The sequence below is a fragment of the Stegostoma tigrinum genome, chromosome 9, assembly GCF_030684315.1.
Source record: "Stegostoma tigrinum isolate sSteTig4 chromosome 9, sSteTig4.hap1, whole genome shotgun sequence".
In the NCBI taxonomy this organism is placed as follows: Eukaryota; Metazoa; Chordata; class Chondrichthyes; order Orectolobiformes; family Stegostomatidae; genus Stegostoma; species Stegostoma tigrinum.
Window position 1 is genome coordinate 7,681,382 of NC_081362.1, and position 23,188 is coordinate 7,704,569.

Here is a 23,188-nt window from a genome sequence, read left to right on the forward strand (position 1 = left end):
CACTTTTTTATCTTGGATTCTCCAGCATCTGCAGTTCCCATTATCACTAATCACACTAGGACCTGCTTTTTTTTAACGAGGGCCTTCTCCACACTTCCTGTCTTTATGAAGAAGTATTTTCCTAAGTTTTGTACTAAATGGTCTGATTTCAGTCCTTGCCCCAGTCCTAGGCTTCTTCCATCTATGGTAAATATCTCACTCCTTGCCCTTATAAAATGGCAGAAGTAGATGCTCATTATTATTTTTTATATTTTTAATTTATATTCCTGGGATGTCCCTCTAAGTAAGTAGTAGGCTTTCATTTGCTCTCGTGTAATTATTAGCCTCTCCTTTGTCTGATTATCTCTCCTCTTTTCCTGGTTCATGCCTTAATCTTGACCATGTTCCCTCTTTTCTTCATCACTGTTGATGTGAGAGGTTGTTGGGTGATAAGTTGGAGAAAGTAGCACTTTGTGTGACTGGGGGCAGGGAGTCTGGATTATGGAGGTGTTACTAGATGTCCAGGCTGGAGACCCAATCCACACTGGCCTTTCCAGTGGCAATGATGGAGGTAAAATGGGCGTCTTGGATGAAATGGAAAGAAGTAGGAATTTCGGAGAGAGGTTAAGAGGAGGAGAGGGAAAAGCCCTGGAGGAGAGGTGGTGCTGGGGTGGGGAAGGATGGTGTTCTGGGACTGTGCATGACATTTAAGCCACAGGATGCAATACACTGTAGTAATAGACTTGTAGGAAGTAGGTAATGAGTGCAGGATGTCAATTGAAGAGGATATACAGTCAAGTGAGGGATATGATCAGAGAAAGAAAGAATTAAGGACTAAGTTCAGGGATTTAAGAAAACTCCAGATGCCATTGGAAAGAGGACAGGGAAAAGTTGAAAATTGAGGAGAAAAAGCAAGTTTGTGGGGAGATGTGGTGCATGGGAGAGGAGCAGGAAAAGTCACTGGTGTTTGGTTGGAAATTAACGTTATCATACAGATGTAGATTTCAGGAAGTCTAATATGTATCTTTCTATAGTTTGGATGGAAAAAAAACTCTGGAAACTTCTATTAGTCATTCAAGAACCATTCCTTGCCTATGTTGTGCAATGTGTTTTGCAGTAGGATGTCTGGAATTTTCAGAAGGCCCACTTCATCAAGCATAACATGAAAAATATTGTGATGGAATATTTCAGGGGAATCTTTAAAGTACTAGTTCAGGATTGACATCGAGACACCAGTCAAAATGATGGGTTGAACTGCAGACTAGGGAGATTGAGGGGCAGAATTGATTTTTGATTCATTCATGGGATGTAGGAACATAGGAACGTGAGAAACAGGAGCAGGAGTAGGCCATCTGGCCCATTGAGCCTGCTGGGCCATTCAATAAGATCATGGCTGATCTTTCCATGGACTCAGCTCCACTTACCCACCCGCACACCGTAACCTTTAATTTCTTTCTATTGTTGCATTAAAAACACTCAACTGCTACACTGGGCAGTGAACTCCACAGATTCACAACCATTTAGGTGAAAACATTCCTCCTCAACTCAGTCCTATATCTGCTCCCCTTTGTTTTGAGGCTATGCCCCCTAGTTCTAATTTCACTCACCAGTGGAAACAACCTTCCTGCTTCTATCTTATCAATTTCCTTCATAATTTTATATGTTTCTATCAGATCTGCCCCATTATTCTTCTAAATTTAAATGTTTATAATACCAGTTTACTCAAACCCTCCTCATAAGACAACCCTGTCAATTCCGGAATCAACCTAGTGAACCTCCTCAGCACCCTCTCCTGTGCCAGTATATCCTTTCTCAAGTAAGGAGACCAAAATTGTATGCAGTACTTGGCCATCACTAGGGCCAGCATTTATTGCCTATCACTAATGGTCATTGAAAAGATGGCATTGAGCTGCCTTCTTGAATTACTACAGTCTGTGTGCTGTGGGTAGACCAGCTCTGCCTTTAAGGAGGGAATTCCAGGATTTTGACCCAGCAACACTGAAGGATCAGTGATATGTTTCCAAATCAGGATGGTGAATGGCTTAAAGGCGATCTTGCAGGTGGTGGTGTTGTCATATGTCTGCTGCCCTTGTCCTTCTAGATGAAGCTGCTCATGGATTTAGAATGTGCTGTGTAAGGATCATTGGCAAATTTCTGCAGTGTGTCTTGCAGATAGTGTTGATATTGTTGTGGAGCTGGAAGAACACAGCAGGCCAGGCAGCATCAGAGGAGCAGGAAAGTTGATGTTTCGGGTCAGGACCCTTCTTCAGAAATGGGGAGGCGGAAGGGAGCTCAGGCATAAATACAGAGAGGAGGGGTGGGGCTATCTCTGACTCTGCAGTTCTTACTATCTCTGAGTGAGTTATAACCCCACTGCAAAGCCTCTCCCACAAATGCCCATCTTGAACAAATTGTCCTTCTCCCTCTGGAAGGACCTCAGTGGATCTGCCTCCCACTGCAACCTTCTGGTAATCTCCCCTGCCCTGAAACTCTTCGCCCACCTACCTTCCCCAGCCCCACCCCTCCTCTCTATTTATTTCTGAGATCCCTTCCCCCTTCCCCATTTCTGCAGAAGGGTCCTGCCCCGAAACATCAACTTTCCTGCTCCTCTGATGCTGCCTGCCTGGCCTGCTGTGCTCCTCCTGCTCCACACTGTGTTATCTCTGACTCCAGCGCCTGTGGCCCTTGCTTATCTCCTAGTGTAGATATTATGTTGGGGCAGGACCTAGGGGCAATTGGATGTCTGAAGGGGTTGTCAGAGGTAGCAAAGGTTCAGGAAAGCAGGAAATCAGACTAGGAAGAAGTGAGAGGGGTATGGAGAAAGAAAGAGAGAGTGAGGGTAGGGATCTGGGACTGCAGAGGAAGATGCAGGATGCTGCAATGGATTGGCAACAGGGAAAAGGCAAGCATGGATTGCCAAGTGCTGAAAATGTAAAGCAGAAGAGTGGAATTATTTCTTAGAAATGTTAATAAGGTGAAAAAAATTTGTCAAGGTGTACAAACATACCTGAAAAGGAAAATGAGCGGAAGAGATTTTAGTAACTGTTCCACAGAACCACCAATTGCCTACACTTGGAATTATGGCATGACGTGTTGAGAAAATACTTAAATCTTTAACTAGGCATTTCCCATCTCAAATTCTTATACTGGGATTTTCAATATTACATTTGCCATCCAGTATCCATCTGTAAGAAAAATGAACTCTGTTTCTTTCTCGACAGATGCTGTCAGACCTGATAGGTTCTTTCCAACATTTTCTGTTTTTATTTCAGTTCTCTGGCATCTGCAGTAGTTTGCTTTCATCTGGATCAAATGTATCTTTTTTGTTTACATGTGTGCAGTGCAATTTTTGTTGAATACACCAACATAGTCACAGAGTCATACAGTCAGGAAACTGACCCTTTGCTTCAACTTGCCCATGCCAACCAAATATCCTAATGTAACCATTTGCCAGCATTTGGCCCATATCCTTCTAAACCTTTCCTATTCATTTACACATCCAGATGCCTTTTAAATATTTTAATTGTACCAGCCTCCAACACCTTCTCTGGCAGCACATTCTATACATGCACCACCCTCTGCATGAAAATGTTGTCCCTCAAGTCCCTTTTAAATCTTTCCCCTCTCACATTAAATCTCTAGTTTTGGATTCCCCTACCCTGGGAAAAAGAACTTGGCTATTCACCCTTTCCATGCTAGTCATGACTTTATAAACTTCCATAAGGTCATACACCGAAATTTGGAAGGTTAAGATGTTGAAAACAGATTAGTTGGGACATAGATCCGAAATATAAGTTTTAGGCCTGGACAGCAAGTTAAAAATTATTAGCGCACATGCACGCACACACACACACACACACACACACACACACACACACACACACACACACACACACACACACAGAAAAGAAGAATAAATGAAGGAGTAAAGTAAGGTATATGTTGAAGAATCCTCCAAACTATGGCTTTGCAAATCAGTATGAAGGAAATGAAAATTATCCACACATACAGATGACTCTCAAAACAGAAAAAAGGCTCCAAAATTATTATAACACATCGTTCTTAAAATGAGATAAGAAACAAGCCACATAATGCCTAAATCCGTCATGGAGTACCTTCCATCCTTTAGAAAGGATAAAGGCATCAGGCACAAGGGATCCCCATTATTTGAAAGGTCTCCCTAAATTAAACACCGTGCTGACTTGCAAAAACATTGTCATTTCTTCATCGTTTCTGGGTCAAAATCCAGGAATGCGCCACCCAACAACACTCTGGATGTCTGCTCACCTTGTGGATATGCAGCAGTTCAATAAAGTGGCTCAACACCAGCTTCCCAAGTGGACTTGGGAGTGGGCGAGAACTGCTGGTGGCTACATCCCATGAATAACAAAGTACACAACGAACCATGGAGCAGATAAGACAGCACAAGAGAAGAAACCCAGGCAGAAAATCATTACGAATTAGAACAGAACTGTATATTTTCACAAAATAAAAGCCATAAATTCTGTATTCATATAATAACAAGGTGTAGAACTGGATGAACACAGCAGGCGTTAATCCAGCTCTACACCTTTTTATCGTAGATTCTCCAGTATCTGCAGTTCCTGCTATCTCTGAAACATTTCTGCATTCATGTCTGGGTGTCTTTAGAGAGGGAGTTCTGGGGTTTCCACCTTGAGGCATTTAGAGATAGGTGGGCACCTTGGGGGTTGACATTTTGTTCCTCTCTGAATCCATTTTAATTTAGTTCCCTCCCTTACATCTTACCTGTACTTTTTGCTGTTGCACTGTCCCAAAGGACAGTGTTTTTTTAGTTGTTCCTTTGATAAGAGAAATGGCTGGAGTTTGATGGTGGATTCTTAAAAGGAGAGAGCTGGTTTCTTTCTCCCCATACTTCCTTCCGTTATTGTTTATTGTCGTAAATGTGTGGGCAGCTCTTGTAAATTGTTTGCAAGATGATAGTGAATTTGACAGCGGGTTTCTATATTTATATATACAAAGAAAGAATTGGGCTGCTTTCGGAAGACTCCTCCCTTGTGGGTCTGCTCCTGGGCCTATCTAAAGTGCCCATCCAATAGGCCCAGGCAGCAGGTCACAGAGGGGCATTTTGATTGATTCCCTCCCCAGTCTCCTCCCCTTTTTGTTTTTCTCTCTTGTTACACTGCCCTTGGTGGGCAGTGTATGTTCATTCCTGATTGGATAGGTTGATTATTCAGTGTTGAGTTTTCAAAGAAAATGTGATTTAGTAGGTCTGGCATGGTGCAGTGGTATGTCCCTACCTCACAGCCAGGTGTAGATCTCATTTGTGCCAAATGTGTGTCATAGCAGGTTTTTTAAACATGGGAGCTGGGTTCCATCTCCCTTTGTTTCCTTCCATTTTCAAATTTTGAATATGTTACTTCGTAGATGGTCCTTATAATTTTGTTCGCTGGATGATGGGTGTTGGGTTTCTTTAAATATAACAAAATATGCTTGAAGTGCATTGGTAATGTCCATACCTCTGGACCAGGAGGCCTAGCAGGTTCACCTGCTCCAGAGAGGGAAATTATATCTCCAAACAGGTTGAAAGGAAAATGTTCTTTCTTCCAAAAGAAAATGAGCAGGGCTGTTTTCGAGGACCCTGTCATTGGCCTACCACTGGCCCTGTCCTAAGTAGACAGCAACAGACCTTAGCAGCATCTGTTTCCCTTTCACAGTTACATCCTCTTTCAGGTGTCTTTGGAGAGGAAGCACACAGTGCCCACTGGTACCCTTGCAGTAATTCAGATAGGTGGGCACTGCAGGGGCTAGGTGGGCGTTATTCCCCCTCCCATGAGATTTTGATATAGCACTCCCTGTCCGACCTTCTTTCTTAGTTTCACTGGTGGGACTTGGGACTTAATGTTCTAGTGCCACTGGTGGACAAGTTTAATCACTCGTAAATTAGTCTAATTTATAAAAAAGAGCTGAATTCTTCCCAAGGGAAGTTGCTTTTTGGGCAGGGAAAAGTTCCAGAGCAAAAAGTGGAAGCTGGTATTTGTATTAAATGATAAATTTACAATAAGCCCCTCGTAAATCCTTTCAAAATCCTAATTCAGCAAATTCTGTTAAACATGTGGCAATGTAACACATGCACAGGAGCTTGTAGTCCAGGATCTAATTCAACTATTGAGGTTTGTTTTTGAATAATTAAAACACTGGGGAGTTGAAACGATGCTTAGGCCACTTAAGTCAAAAATCTGTACGTTGATCAGGCCATTTTAGGAGGGAAAAAAAATCCCTGGTGATATAGTTCCTGCTGGCATGTTTTCTTCAACCCAGGTTCAAACAGAGGATGAAGCTGTCACTAGAGGATTAACATGCCCAATTATTTCATCAGTTTCTTGGAAGGAAGGTTCACACAACATTTTTAAAATTGCCCTTCAAAGCCCTTAAAGGATATTTTACTAAAGGATCACACTGGTCTATGTGATTGAATAATTCTTGGAAATAAGGTTGAAGAAGCGAACTGTTATGAAATCTCAAGAACTAAGTGACCCCGCATTCTTGGTCGGTTCATTGAGTATTGGAGTTGGAATGTCATTTTGCAGTTGTATGGGACATTGGTTAGGCCACTTTTGGAGTACTACATCTCCCTGCTTTGGGAAAGGTGTTAACCTGGGAAAGATGCAGAAAAGCCTTACAAAGATGTTGCCAAGGTTGGGAGCTTTAAGCTACAGGGAGAGGCTGAGTAGGCCAGGGCTATTTCCCCTGCAGTGTGAAGGCTGAGGGGTGATCTCATAGAGGTTTATAAAATCTTGAGGGGCATGGTTAGGGTGAATAGCTAAAATCATTTTCCCAGGTCAAGGGAGTTCAAAACTAGAGGGCTAAGTTTGAGGTGAGAAGGGAAAGAATTAAAAGGGACCCTAGGGGCAATTTTTTCACACAGAGGGTGATGTGTACATAGAACAAACTGCTAGACGAAGTGGTTGGCCTTGGTACAATTACAACAATTAAGAGGTATCTGGATTGGTCATGAATAGAAAGCGTTTAGAGGAATATTGGCCAATGCTGGCAAATGAGACTAGATTAATTTAGGGTATCTAGTCAGCGTGGATGAGTTAGACTGACGGAATTTTTTCCTGTGCTGTACAACTTTGTGACTCAATGACATAAGATTTAACGATGCAGATTTTCACACGCACAATTAGTTAGCTGATTTCTTACCTGTGGGTGTCTAAACAAAAAGCACAGCTTGGCTTTCCATAGCAGTGTGACAAGCTGCTGGTGGTCATTGGTGACAACGATGTAATAGCATTCTGGATAACCTCTAACTACTGCGCCACCAGAAAGAATTCTTAATGTAACAGTCAGTATTGCCTTATTTATAACAATCTAAATCAGGCTCAGTGTGCGAGTTGAAGCTTGCTTAGCATACAGTCAACTGAACATGCTTGGTCATCTCATCTCATTGAAATTAACATGCTCATTTGGGATTTCTAGCTGGCAGAGTGTTGGAACTTGCCCAGTCTGCAGACAGCTCGTTCACGCTCTGCTGCATCCATATCATTCGCTTGGTCCCACTAGGGGCCTGGGCTGGTGAATTGTTTCTTGACCACAGCCGCAGTTCATCAAATGCCAGCAGTGCTGTTGAGCTTCCCTTCAGATGGTAAGCACATGGTAGCTTGATGCACACGGCGATCGCTTGACCCCAACATACCCCTTGCCTCCTTGATTTTTCTTTTGTTATTGTTCTTTCAACTTCTGTACATTCCTAAGAGCCTACATAGATTCAATTGTTTGAAGCTGAGCTTAAACGCATGTTAATGGAGGCGTATGTGAGGATATATGCTTGCAAGAAACAACTCACACAGGTCCAGGACAAACTGGAGAGCTCTTTCAGCACAGACACTAATGCCTCAGGGGATCTCTCTCCCACTGCAACTCTCTTGTATCCACCTTCAATCCGCCTCCCTCTCTCTCCTTATTTATTTCAGAACCCTCTCCCCATCCCCCTTTTCTGATGAAGGGTCTAGGCCTGAAACATCAGCTTTTGCGCTCCTAAAATGCTGCTTGGCCTGTTGTGTTCATCCAGCTCCACACTTTGTTATCACAAATGCCCAATTGTTTTTTTTCCCATGAGGAATTATCCTCTGATGCTTGATGTCACCTCTCAGCCTCTGATACTTCCAGAGTAAATGGCCCCAGCCTATTCAGCCCCTCCCTATAGTTCAAACCTAACATATTTTGAAAGTAATTGTTTTGCATGCAACTGTTTAGGGATTTTAGTTTTGTAATAAGTAACACTTAAAGAATGCTTCCCTTCTTGTTCTGCTTGACTGATTCTTGAACAAATAACAAAGGAACCGATATAAGATTTAATGAGCACATTATTAATTCTCACTGTAATATTTCACTAATGTATTACCTTTGCAATATTTTATGTTTATTAGTTTAGGCTTATTGTGTCACCTGTACAACTTGTATTTCCCTCAAGAGCAATTTATTTCTACAATGTAGGCAATAGATGGATCATCAACCAGCCCCTGATGTTAAGAGACTTCATAAAATCTTATTTATAAACACTTTGAACATTCCTAATTTAATTTTATATTATTTATTGAAAGGCTTAACTGCATTTGCAGTACAGAATTTGGTTGATTTTCAAACATTCAATGATTAGTTTTCTTAGCTTGGATGTTTCCATTGATCGCACAGGTAGACTATGCGTAGGCCTCAGCAGTATATCAACTGTCATGTTTGGACAGACTGCCTTGGTTACTATATACCCCTCCTCCTATATTGCACCCAGATAATAACCCTTAATCTAACATTGAAAACATGCGTAAATGATCAGATCTCCCTGAACTGAAGTAGACAGCATACATTGCATAAGGGGCTTTTGTGACAGTGTCCCTACCACCGAGCCAGGAGGCCCAGGATCATATCCCACCTGCTCTACAGGTATGTAATAACATCTCTTAAACAGGTCGCTTTGAAAATGTCTACATTGTTTTTTCATTCACTCGAGCAAACAGAATGTGCCGATTGAGGCTCTTGTGATGTAGGGGTAGTGTCCGAAACTCTGAGCAATACCCAGGTTCAATTCCCACCTTCTCTAGAGATGTATCATTAAATGCCTCAAGGGATTGATTAAAAATACAGTGTGAGGATTTTCTTCTGCTGTTGACTTGATTGTTTAATCTCTCACTTTTAACTTTCATTTCTTGCTTTGTGCTCTTTACCCTTCACACCAAATTCTTGTCAACTAAAAAGGGGTTCTTTTTCAAAGGGTTCTAGAAAATTTTTAAAAAGCTCTTTTTTTCCAAGCAGTATCAGTTCTTCATCATTTTCAGTGCACCAACCATTTCTTCACTTCCTGTCATCTAACCTGCAAGCTTCATTGATTCCACCATTCTATAGGTCATCCTTCATGTTTTCTGCACCAGCGTTGCCCTTTACTATCCATGATTTCTTGTCTTAGGTGTTTAATCTGATTTGGGTACACATTTGTAATGGCTGAATAGCTTCAGACGTCAGACTAATGCAAGCGCATGTACAAACTCGAGATTTCTTCCAGTCTAAGGCACAAATTGTGACATTTTTGTTTTGCTGGAGGCTTCTCTCACTGACAATACAAATATACCCTCTGCTTCAAGATACAATAGTGGACAAGGTCACAACTTTATAAAAACCATGACTTTCTGAACAATTCTGGAGGAATAGGCAAGTTTGTTTCATAGATGACAAAGTGTGAAGCTGGATGAACACAGCAGGCCAAGCAGCATCTTAGGAGCACAAAAGCTGACATTTCGGGCCTAGACCCTTCATCAGAGCTGGGGATGGTGGGGGATGCGGGGCGCAATGGCCTAGTGGTATTATGGCTGGACAATTAATCCAGAAACCTAGATAGTGTCCTGGGGACCCCGGTTCTAATACCACTGAGGCAGGCGGTGAAATTTGAATTTATTAAATATCTGGAATTCAGAATCTAATGAGGACCATGAACCCATTGTGATTGTCAGGTAAAGCCCATCTGGTTTACCACAGTGAAGTAAGTTGCCACCTTTACCTGGTCTGGCCTACATGTGACTCAAGGCCCACAGCAATGTGGTTGACTCTCAGCTGCTCTGTGGCAATTAGGGTCGGACAATAAATGCTGCTTTGCCAGTGTCATCCCTCATCCTGTGTAATAATAGGAAAAACAAATTAACAGTGCCTGACTTTCTGAATATGTGAGTTGGCATGGAAGAGATATTCTGTGACTTGTCAATTGTTGCTGGACAACTTATGTCAACATGTCACAAAGTATGCCAAAATGGCAACTCAATCCATGCCCTGCCATGAGTACTAATGAATTATTGGTATTGCACATTAATTTCCAACTAAAAATAAATCAGAAGGCTAGGGCTGGTACTTAATAGAGTAAGTACCTTTATAAAGTTGAGATTTATCTTCCTGCAATGCTATACAACCTCTCTGACCCAGAAAAAGATCAATTGAAACTCTGGAGGCTCATTCCTACAGGAGGCAAATTTTCTTTTCAGAGTTTTAACTTTCTTTTAGCTTCTTTGTTTGCCTCTTAATCAATTCTGTTTTTCTCTTTCTCTTTATTTCTCTTTTCTCCAAGTCTAATTCATGCTGGATTTCATTTCCATTCTTTCTTTGTTTCTTTTCTTGATCCTTAAATACCACAGGGAAGGAGTTGGACCATTGGCCCTCTAATTCATGAACATTCCAGAAGTCTTGTTAAACAGCTTGCATCTCTAACAACCTGTGGGGCACAAAGTTTTGAGCTGAAGGATGAAACAGTCCCACGAGATGCCCAACGTAAGCAAGTTTGGAGTGATGTTTCCAGCAAAAGCCTACTACACATTCTAATGGATGATTGTGCGTGGCATCTCTTCTGTTCTCCTGGCTTTCTTATTTTGAAATCAGTGTTTTGTCTTCTACCTCTTCATCTCCATAACATATACAAGCATATGGGTTCCACCAGCTACGACGATATGTAATTTCCACTCCCAAATGTGGCTTCAGCTTTGGATAACTACAGGGTCAGATAATGTGTTGCATCTGCTTGTACTTCTGTTACTTCTTTCAACAAATATGTATAATTTTTCTCACCGTTAGCAATCTTTTATTTTCATTCCACTTTCCATGTCTTTCAGAAGGTAAGCAATCAAAATCATGCTTAATGATATGGACCAGGCTGGTAATATAATAATCTCCAAAAAGGAGCTTATTATATTAGTGTTATTATTAACAATGAATGTTAACCAATAACTTCAAAGCAGTGATTTAGAATTGCTCTTATTTGCATATTCATCAGCAAGCCATTGATATGAAATGAGATTTTAAGTGGTAACTATCAGCATGTGGAATATAAAGAAAATTGATATTCCCACTGCCAGCTGTCAACACGGTTACATGAGCATTAACAAGACTAGCATATCATGACATAAATCGGTGTTTCTAAAACAAAAGTCGATGTTTCAGAAATAAACATTTGTTCTTTGACAAGCCGATCAAACAATCTCAAGCAACACATCAGGTAACTCAGGTAACCTTTAAAAGAATTAGAAAATGCTCCAATCATTGGATTTAGTAACCAGGTTAGATCACATGGGATTTCCTTTATGTGCTAAGTGTAGCAAAATAGTATGTACACCTTGATAAAGAGATTTCAGGTGTTGCTATAAATGATGTACAATGGAACACTTCTCCTGTTTGGATCAAAGACATTAAACTGCCTCAATGTGTGTCACATGTTTTCCAGAAAGGTTTGTAGGCACAGATCAAACTGCACATTGCTTAAGGTTTGTAATATTTAATCATTTTAACGAGCTACAAAACATTAACCACTTCACAGACCGATGGGAGGCAGAAGGAATTTCACATTACATGCTATAACATTTATCTTAACAAAGTTTGTTACTTTTGTTTAGTCATTTCTTTAACTACACAGTCCAGGCATTTGCTGTGCATAGCTGTAAATACATAAAGCGACAAGAAACCTTACAAAACACAGGGTAATAACAAACAAAATACAATTTCTTTATAAAATCTACATATCTTTCATAAATATTCAGGCCTATGTATACAGCTTTTCTCCCCCTGTTAGTGCAATCTTTCCATCAGATATCATCACCACTAGCAGCATCTAACCCTTGAGGATAAAATGTCTAACCACTACTAATATGTTTTGGTCCTGCATTAAGTTTTCTCATTTGAGAATACTCAATGCAGAAATTGTTCATTTGTTAAATGCTTTATCCTTATTTTACACCAAGTTCACAGTTTTGTTTCTCGAACATAAAATGTGGCACTACTGTAGACTTGCAGACATAACCTATTATCAACTGTGTCTCAATACTGAGCATGCTTTGCCAAGGCGCTACTGCCATGTGAAGATTGTTTTAGCAGAAGGTCTTACAATTAATATCATGCATAATTGTATGAGTATATCACCTCAGTGCAAGGACAGTTACATTTACACACACTACACTTCCTTGACATTAAGTTAGAAAAGTTCTGTGAAATGAACATAAGACAACAGTTTTTGTTTGAACTATGCATTTGTACCATCACAATACCCTTAGGAACATGGCAGTAGCTTTGTGTAATGACACAGTTCACGAGGACAATACTGTATACCCTGCATTTCAATAAAAAGCTTTTATCAAGCTCCTATTTTGCCGAGAAAACTTTGTAAAGGGAAAACAAAATGAAAACATCACGAGTGAGCTAAAGCCATCAATCAGCCCTATTTACATCCTTTGGAAAGAGATTTATCTAGAAATAAATAATTACAAGTACTCTGGTTAAAAATATGACAAAGCTACACAGGGCAGGTTTTACACTGGGTCTATCGTGTGCATGTGTGCAAACCTAGTCAGTAAATACCACAATAAAATCAATGTATACGCTGCTTTCTGAAGAGTGCCAGGGAGTAATGCACTTTCCTGCAGGGCTTAGCCACTTCCCAGCATCTTTGTTGCACGTTGGTTAGCTTCATCAATCCTGGTTTTATTGTATTCAGCCTAAAATTTCAAAACAAAATTGCACATGCATGATTTTGTGTTGGAAGAAAAGCAAATTAACTGTATATTCCCCAAGGAAATTCTGTAATGTAGAGTAATTAAACAATAAGCACCACAAACACCTGGATCAGCAATAGGACTTGGAGGAGGCTGTTAGAACCTTTGGATCTAATTCAAGAAAATCATGGCTGACCACTATCTACCTCAACTCTACATTCTCATCTGTCTTCCTTCCTATAGCTAAGTTGGCTGGATGGCTGGTTTACAGTACAGAGTGACACCAACAGCATGGTTCATACTGACTGAGGTTAGCATGAATGACTCTCCTTCTCAACACTCCCCTTGCCCCATACATGGTGACTCTCAGATTAAGACACCCCAGTCATCTCTCGCCAATGACAGAGCAGTCCTCTAAGACTGCGGTGGCCTTACTTACTTAATTCCTCGAGTGAAAGAAAATTGTCAACCTCTGTATTGAAAGTACCCAACGACTAAACATCCACAGCTCTCCAGAGGAAAGAATTCCAAAGATTCACAATCCTCTTAAAGTGAAGAAATTTATCCCAATTTGCATCCTAAATGGCTGATACCTTCTTCTGCGACTATGACTACTTCTAGCTTCTCCAGTCAGGGAAAACAAGGTCTCAGTGGGTACTCTACACTCACTGTTAAAAGAAAATTCAGTTCTTATGGGACATATACTCCCATACAAGAAAATGTGTTAAAAGAAGAGAGGTTTTTCACTTGTAGAACTCTTCAATTTTCCATTGACCAACACTGCAGAGTATACGTAGGTAATGTATGTGTCCAAATAAATGCTTTATGCATGTATTTGATTCCCAAGTAAGCTGAAAAGAGAGGTACATTGTCTAAGCTTTTCTTTTTGCACTCATCAGGATATGTGCAAGAATGCCAAATTTCAACTGTCACAACAATTTAAGGTACAGGTATAAAGGATGGTCGATTGGCTGAGGCATTAGCATGGAGGAAGGAATGGGGAGCTATAGGTACCCCAAAACTTCTGGGTGACCATAATCCTTCTGTTTGCCAATAACAGGTTCTTGCGTCTAAATGTATGTCACTTTTTGCAGTGTAAATAGATTTTGAACTTGATTGATTATATTAAACTAGTTGCTGGTTCTTGCCAATTACCCTAAAGCTTGTGGAGCCTATCGTCGCTGGCTGGTTTCTTGACAGTAATGCCTCAATCAGTCACAGCAGTGTTGCCTATCAGTGAGTGCTCTTTCTTGCTTGTCATTTCAATCATTGTGTTTGTTTAAAATGTGTTATGCTTGTGCTTGTCCTGATGAATGAAAGATGAAAAGCAGGAATAATGAAGCTAGTGGAGGAGAGATTTGAGGCAATTTGACTCAGTAGGGCAGCTTGTTTATACGATGAAATCCTCCAGGCACACATCCAACATATTATCTCCTCCAAGGTAGTCTGGAACTTAGCAACAGCAAAAATGATGACAAGATTGTTCTAATTACTTATTCGGTTTTGTTACTGATTATTATTCCCTGTGTGATAATTGAAACACACTGATATTCCATAGATAGCTGTCCATTCTTTTAACCAGAGAGCTTTCAGTTCCCTTTCAATTCAGAAATCAGCCTATGTTGCTTGTTCACTGGGTCTGAAGAAATGAGCAACAAGAACAAGGGAAGTTGAATTTAGTTGAACTGACAATGTGGAGGTGCCAGTATTGGACTGGAGTGGACAACATCAGAAGTCACATGACACCAGATTATAGCCCAATAGCTTTATGTAAAATCGCAAGCTTTCCGAGCACTGCCCCTTCGTCAAGTGGAGTGGCGTCAACTGATGAAGGAGCAGCGCTGTGAAAGCTTGTGATTTTAAATAAACTGTTGGATTATAACCTGGTGTCATGTGACTTCTGACTTAAGTGAGGTGGAAGGAGGAATTAACCATAGGATGATTTCTGAACATGACAATGATCAAACATTGCTTGAAGAACATATTAACAAAAATTAAGAGTATTATTCACCCTGTGATTATGTCAATGAGATGCTCATGGAATCACAGAACTGTAAAAGCACAGTAGAAAGTTGTTCAGCCCATCAGCGGCACTGACTGTGCCAATGAGTAGGTCAGCTTGTGCCGCTTTGTCTCCTTCTCCCCTTAACTCTGCATATTCACTCCTTTTCAAATAATGGGTCGGTGTGAAGTTACAATCCTGTGCTAGTGCAAAGCTTTCATGAAAGCCATCAATAGGGAAGATTTCACTTCTCTGTTACTCATCATACTGAAGCATCCAGAGAAGTCAAATCTAGTCATGTGATTGTGCCAGTACAGCTACTTATGGAATGTAAATGATGAAAATAGTGTGTTTATCCCAACATTCATCTCATGGGTTATGATCTTCCTATTTTTGATGGAATTGGATTATTGTAAATTCTGCATTTCAGCTGGCAATATATGCAGCAACATTCAGATTATAAGTACAATTTAGAATAGCCATTGAGTACATCCAAGACAGAAGTTGTTTTTTTTTCATTTAAGGAATTTAGGTACATTATCCCAGTTGAAAAATCATACAAGACACATATTACTACAAGTTGCAACTGAAAACAAGTTCAAAACACTTTCGTCTGTTTTCAACACATTTTCTTGCCAAAACGACATGTCACCACACAGCCGTTCCTTTTGGACTTTGTGGAAGTGTTGATAATCAAGATGCCATTGTTCACAGTTTTTTTAAAAATTCATTCATAGGATGTTGGTGTCACTGGCTGGCCCAGTATTTATTGCCCATCTCTAGTTGCCCTTGAGAAGGTGGTAGTGAGCTTTCTTCTTGAACCACTCCAGTCCACGTACTGCAGGTTGAGGAGGGAATTTCAGGATTTGGAAACAGTGACACTGAAGGAATGGGGATACATTTCCAAGTCAGGATAATCAGTGGCTTAGAGGGGAACTTGCAGGTAGTGATGTTTCCACGTATCTGCAGCATCTATTGTAGATGGAAGTGATTGTGGGTTTGGAAGGTGCAGTCTAACAATCTTTGGTAAATTTCTGCAGTGCATTTTGTAGATAGTACACACTGCTGCTACTGAGTGTTGGTGGTGGAGGGAGTGGATGCCTGTGGATGTGATGCCAATCAGGGGGGCTGCTTCGTCCTGGATGGCGTCAAGCTTCTTGAGTGTTATTGGAATCGCATTGATCCAGGCAAATGGGGAGAATTCCATCACACTCTGAATTGTACCTTGTAGATGATGGATAGGCTTTGGGGAGTCAGGAGGTGAGTTACCTGCCACAGTGAACCTAGCCTCCGATCTGCTCTTGTAGCTCTAATATTTATATGGTGAGTTCAGGTGAGTTTCTGATGAATAATAACCCCCAAGGCATTAACAGAGGGGGAATTCACTGATGGAAATGCCATTGAATATCAAGGGTTGCTGGTTAGTTTGCCTCTTACTGGGATGCCATTGCCTGGCATTTGTGTGGTGTGAATGTTACTGTAAAACGCGGTGTGTGGAATTTAAATAATAAATGTATAAAATTAGCCAATGTCCTTGTTTTTGGCCTTTTGTCAACATATTAATCCCTCCCTCCAATCTTTGTAATTGTCACAGAATGGAGCGCCATTTACTACCTTTGCTTTTGGTGACCAGCAACATGACCCCAACATGCGACAATTAAGAACGAGGTTCTCTCTTGGAGTGAACATTTCTTGCTGCATTTACAGATTTAATACCTATACACTGAACAATAACGGTACAGTACTTGCTTGCAAATTTTAAATCTCAGGCATAACCATATTTATCAGTAAACGAATGAGCCAAAGTGCATTTTAAACACACAAGTGCCAATTGTTCAGAATTAGTTCAAGGACTAGATGCAAAGTGAATTCATATATACCCCAAGAATCTTTAAAATTCGTCAGCTAATAATTTTACCTTCTCCATAATCCTGTCAATCTGGCGATTCTGTGTATCAATCTCATTGCCCATGTCAAGAGCCATGTGGCGAAGATTACCAATGATACCACCAACTTGCTCTAAGTTGTCATCCATCTCATTTTCCCGGGCATCATTGGTTACCCTGCATCAGAAGGAAGTTTCTTTAAAATACATTATTTGAATCATTCGCTTTAGTCTAACTATACAGCACAGCAATTTTATCTCTTAAATTTGGTTATAGGAACGAAATTGGCAAGTTTTCAATTTAACAACAATTGTAGTTTCTTTTTCGTTATGATCACAATTCATGATATGACTGGACAAGTCAGAGGACAGAATGAAATATGGTTTGATAGATCATGTATTTCTTTTTTGTAATTTAACAGGTTGGTCATTGACTGTAGGATAGGTACACATGTTGCAAATTTTCTTTAACGACAAAGCAAGAATTTATTGCACAAGGAAATGAAATATAGAGCACAATTGGAAGGATCTTAAACACAGTCTCATCTGTTTGACAACATTATTACTTTACAGCAAGTCAAATCCAAAGAAATTACTCTTTTTTATCAAACCTTCGACTTAATTGGTTCTTCTTAGTTCTGTCTTGTAAACTGTGAAAGCTTTATGTATGAATAATCACAAAACTGTCAGTCTTATCAGTGTTACCAAAATCTGCAACTTTCTAACCAAACACTCCTGGTCTGGAAATTTCACAAGTTAAATCTTTCCCCCAAAGTAAATGTATTTTCCCTAAATTGTCCTACCCTCTTTTTAGGAGGGAAAGAATATTTGCTTCAGATCCCTACCACAACTACTCTGCCCAGGACAGTAGGAAACTACAGAAGATGGTGTGCACAGCCCAGACCGTCACAGAAGCCAACCTCCCACCCATGGATTCTATTTACACTCCTCATCGCTGCAGAAAGGCTGCCAACATCAAAGACCCCTCCCACCCTGGTAACATTCTCTTCTAAGCTCTTCCATCAGGCAGAAGGTACAGAAGCTTGAACACATGCACCAAAAGGTTCAAGAACTGCTTCTTTGCTGCTGTTATTAAACAGCTGAATGGACGACTCTAATTTCAAATCTCATGTTGACCTTGCTTTGTGTACCTCCTGTACAAGGTAACCTTACATGCCTCACTCTGTCCAAGCCCCTATGATCTGTATGTCATAGTTTGCTATGATCTGCCTGTACAGCTTGCAAAACAAAAACTTTTCACTTTACTTCGGTACATGGGACAACAATAGATCAAATCAAAATCAACCAGTTCTCCTCCAAAATCTTCCCTAAAAGCTTTCAATCTCTTGGTTTACTAAACTAAAACTATTCCTTGATTATTCTAAACCAAAGCAAGTTAATAAAGATTTCTGAAGAAGGCTCCCGAACTGAAACATCAACTTTCCTGGTCCTCTGATGCTGCCTGGCCTGCTGTGTTCCTCCAGCTCCACACTGTTATCTCTGACTCCAGCATCCACAGTTCATACTATCTCCAAGTTAATGCCATTCAGTGTTTACTTCACCCGTCATAAACCCTATATATGAATAAACAATTTTCCATTAACACTTCAGAGGGCTTGCAGCTCTCTGACACATCTGAATTAGGTTGGGTCTAATTCCTCCATGATATGTGCTTCCTGTTATCCCTGTCCTCAACAACTTTACTGCATCTTATTGTCAAAGCACTGAATGCAATAATCCTACATTTTGCTGCAAATCCCTATCACTGACTGGTCCCTCCTTGCTTCTGCCATCTCCTCCAGCATGGAATATTAACATTTCCTTGAGCTCCAGCTTTAGGGGAGGATTCTGTTCTGCAATGTTCAGTTACCCTTCAGTTTTTCACGCCAGACAATGGAGAAGCTACCACAGTTTAATGAACTATACTCTATGAGTTACTGTGTCGAAGATGAAGAACAAAATATTCACACTTGAAAGAACAAAAACATCTAAAGTTTACTGCTAGACTGACATGACTTCTCCTTTTCATCTTCCAAAGTAATCAGTCTATATGTTAAGTTATAGCTACAAAACAGTTCACCTTAATCAGTTATAACAAGGTGTAGAGTTGGATGGACGCAGCAGGCTAAGCAGCATCCTAGGAGCAGGATCCACATGGCCTGCTGTGTTCATCCAGCTCTACACCTTGTTATCTCGGATTGTCCAGCTTCTGCAGTTCCTATTATCTCTGCTACCACCTTAATCTGTTGGTGTGAACCAGATATTTTCTCCCTGCCAATCTTAAACCATTATAAATGTTTCGTTTTTCGTGATAGAGATTTGTATACTTTATATGCAAAACAATTCCGCTTTGGTACTTATGACATCCCATTTCCTTACACTCTTTGCTGTTCTTGTGAGTATTCCAGGTATTATTTTACAGGGCACATAACAATTAGTAAAAACATATGACACTGAAAATGCTATAAGAAGGCAACTGGATATGCAACAATGGGCTGGATTTGCTCTTGCCCCTGCCCTTGCTGATAATATATGACTGAATTAAACCTAGGAGAAGAGGTCACAGTTTCAAGATGTTCAGGTGATACAAAACAGGTAATCTGGCTCATTAATGAGCTAATTGACATTAATTATCTTAAAAAGGTCAGTAGAAATGAGGGGTGGCTCAAGAATTAGATGGGAGCTTCACAATTTCCAAAAAGCCAAGCAGAATGCTGTGACATTTGCCTATGGTCTATAAGGCAAAGTACATTTTTCAAAGGCACTTAGTGTTGATCAAGGGGCCTGGTGTTGGGAAGGAAGGGGTCGTGTTCCTGAGGCATTACCAGCAGCATTGGTCCCTCACACTTTTTCCGTCATTCGTGAGATGTATGCATCACTGCCTAGTCCACCATATATTGTCCATCCCTAAATGCAACTGAAACTGACCAACTTGCTCAGGCCATTTTAGAGGGCAGTTAACAATCAGCCACATTGTCATGGATTGGGAGTCACATGTAAGCCAGACCAGGTAAGACAGATCAGACCAGACAGATTTCCCTCCCACAGGACCTGAGTAAATGTCATTTGCTTAGCAGGTCTGGGTGAGCAGGATTTCATTCTCTGGGGTCTGCATTCTAGGAAAGACCCATAACAGAGTCATGGAGGTAAACAGCACAAAAGACCCCGCGGACCAACTCATCTGCACCAATCAGATAGTCTTAATTTAATCTAATTGTCTTTGCCAGCATTTGGCCCATATCCCTCTAAACCCTTCCAATTCATGTACCCATCCAGATGCCTTTTAAATGTTGTTATTGTACCAGCCTCCACCACTTCCTCTGGCAGCTCATTCCATACACGCGCCACCCTCTGTGTGAAAATGCTACCCTACTGGTCACTTTTACATCTTTCCCCTCTCACCTTAAACCTATGCCGCTCTAGTTTTGTACTTCCCTCTCCTGGAGAAAAAAAAATAAACACAAAACCCTTGTTATTCACCCTATCCATGCCCCTCATGATTTTATAAACCTCTATAAGGCCACTTCCTGAGTACCTGTCAGACAATTAAATAGGCCAGGCCTCCTGTTGAGAGTAAGTTTCCTTTCAGCAATGAGCTGGACCTGGCTCAGTAATATTAAATTCCACCCAAAATGATTTCTGAACCATCTCATCCACTTGTGGAGAGCTGGTGGGTCTTCCACATTGGCCTCCTTTCACTCACAAGCTTGGCCCTTGAGTCGATAATTGAAATTTTTGGAAGGTAAATAGAAGTTGTTGGAAAAGCTCAGCAGGTCTGCAAGTACCATTTCGTGCCCAGTGACCCTTCCTCAGAATATTTCTGTCAGACCTGCTGAGCATTTCCAGCAACTTTCTGCTTTTGTTCCCGATTTACAACATCTCTTCCAGTTTTCACTGAAATTTTTGGATCGTTCGATTTAGGCCCAGATTACAGCATGTCTTGTAGTCTAAGTACACAGCAGGCCAGGCAGCTTTCCTGCTCCTCTGATGCTGCCCGGCCTGCTGTGTTCCTCCAGCTCCACACTGTGTTATGTCTGACGCCAGCATCGGCAGTTCTTGCTATCTCCATGTCTCGTAGTCTGACACATTCTGAGCCTGATCTCACCTGCGAATAAATCCTCCGCTGATCGCCATCTGCTCACGTTCGTCCATTACCCGGGCAGGTTGGCTGGCAACAACGCCATCCTGGTTATTTCCCCAGGCCTTCTTATAAGCATCACTTGACTTGAGTCTGCGCAAGTACAACAGGACACCATAACGTAGATACCAAAACCAGGACTCAAGGCCGAACACTTTATAACTCCGCAATTTCTAACTGCGCCAGGCAGGTGGAAATTTTAGGAAGTAATGGCATACCGATATATCATATGGTTGAGGAAAAAAATTGTAGCCATGATTGCACCAAACACATATTACATTTTTCAGTGCTCAACCATCTACATAATTGTTTCTGATATTATTCACATGGAAATTTTGGGTCATTACACAGAACAAGACATACAACACTAACATTAGCAGACAGAAATAAACGACTGTCAAGTTCAGCATGGACAACACATGACAGAAATCAGGCTGTCGTGTTGGAGTGTAGTTTAGGATGAGCTTGAAGCTTTCTTTTTAAGTATCTCCTTCCCCTTTGATAGTAACACAGGTATTTAATACCATGAAGCAAGAGACCAATAAGGCATCCTTGTAGCTTGCACAAGCTGCTCAGAAGCACCTTTTTCCTTGTACTTTTTCCAAACCCAATCTACCAATGTTATGTTGAAAGTATTGTATTGTTGTTAGAAATGTGGCTGCATTTCAGAATAATATATCGGTACTTGTAATCTGTTAACCATTAGTCATTGTCTGATGCCCCTTTTGCCAATGAACACACGCAAACTGAAGAAGCACATACGGTGGAACAAAATGCAAGAGCGAAAGGCAACGCTATCAGTGAACTATCAGGATGAGAAAGGAAAGCATTGAACACATCCTTGCGAGTTGTTAGTATCTGGACCCTAGGCACAAAAAGGAAAACACAAAAACACATTCAGGCAGGACCACCACCCGAATGGTCACTTGCAGGAAAAAAGCACCATCAATGAAAGGGTACTAATGACTTGCTAAGCGCGCAATTAGAATGGATCTTTGATCATCAAATAATAGGGCGATGGAGGTGGGGAGGTGCTTTGCAAAAGCAAAACCAAAGAAATTTGTCAATAGCAAATTGAAAAAGAAAATCGCGATTTGCAAAGCTTGTGTGCGTTTTCTGTATACATAAACAGACCCATTCTCATTCGTGCAGCTACAACAACTGCTGCTGTGAGGTTTCTGGGATGTGCAGTATGTACTGTGTTAATTGCATAGCAAATCTTTCTATCTACTTACTTGTTACGTCAACCTGTTCAGGGAAGGAGCAGGTGGGACTGGAACCCAGGCCTCCTGCCCCAGAGGCTGGGAAACTATGACTGTACCATAACCGCTCTGGTCATTCCATTATTGAAGCCATTTCTGATTCTTTCCAGCCACCCAGTCCTGTAGAATCTAACAGCAAAGTGAATATTTGCTCTTGATCACTGGTGGACTTGAGAGGGCTTGCTGTCTATATATATGCTCCAATGCTCAGTTCTGATAATGTCAGTCTGGCACATAATATATATGCCATGTTAATAAATAGATCAAATTAAATATGTGAGCTGACTCAGGACTGATGGACACTCTTTACACAAAACCCTGGCGACACTCAGCAAGCCAGGCCGCATCTGTGGAGAGAGGAACACAGTTAATGCTTTCAGGCTGTTCATCTTTCCTCAGAACAGGAAATATTAGCGACTTGATTGGTGTTTTAGTCTGGGCGTTTCTACTCTTCAGACAAGGTCAGGCCAGAACCTTGAGGTTTTCTTTAAACTGTAAGCATGCACCTATGCGGCAGGCAGTAAAAATGGTAAACTTCTTGTTGGCCCTTCTTAGCAAAAGGTTTCGAGTGCAGGAACAAGGGTGTCTTGCTGCAATTATACAAGGCATTGGTGAGACCACACCTGGAATATTGTGTGCAGTTTTGGTCTCCTTCATTTGAAGAAGGATGTTCTGTCTATAGAGGGCGGGCAGCGATGGTTTACTGAATTGATTCCTCAAATGGCAGGTCTGCTGTCTGAGGAGAGATTGACTCAGTTAGGATTATATTCCACGGAGTTTAGAAAAATGAGGGGAATATCTCATAGAAACCTATAACATTCTAACAGGACATCAGTGGTTAGAAGTGGGAAGGAAGGCCCTGATAGTGGGGGAGTCCAGAATCAGAGGAAATTGTATAAGGATAAGGGTTAAACCTTTTCAAGATGA

The 23,188-nt window shown here is 40.9% G+C and overlaps 1 protein-coding gene across 2 annotated transcripts in view; it reads right to left on the bottom strand.

Annotated features, from left to right (window-relative positions):
* Positions 1 to 11,748: 11,748 nt before the first annotated feature.
* Positions 11,749 to 23,188, bottom strand: part of LOC125455066 (synaptosomal-associated protein 25) — a 131,475-nt gene continuing 120,035 nt past the window's right edge. For both annotated transcript variants that reach the window (XM_048536591.2, XM_048536590.1), the window contains exons 6-8: positions 20,967 to 21,092; positions 16,895 to 17,039; positions 11,749 to 12,977 (exon numbers count right to left, since the gene is read on the bottom strand). In XM_048536591.2, coding sequence (XP_048392548.1) covers positions 12,909 to 12,977; positions 16,895 to 17,039; positions 20,967 to 21,092 — 340 coding nt within the window. In that variant the 3' untranslated portion in view covers positions 11,749 to 12,908. The remainder of the gene's footprint in view (positions 12,978 to 16,894; positions 17,040 to 20,966; positions 21,093 to 23,188) is intronic.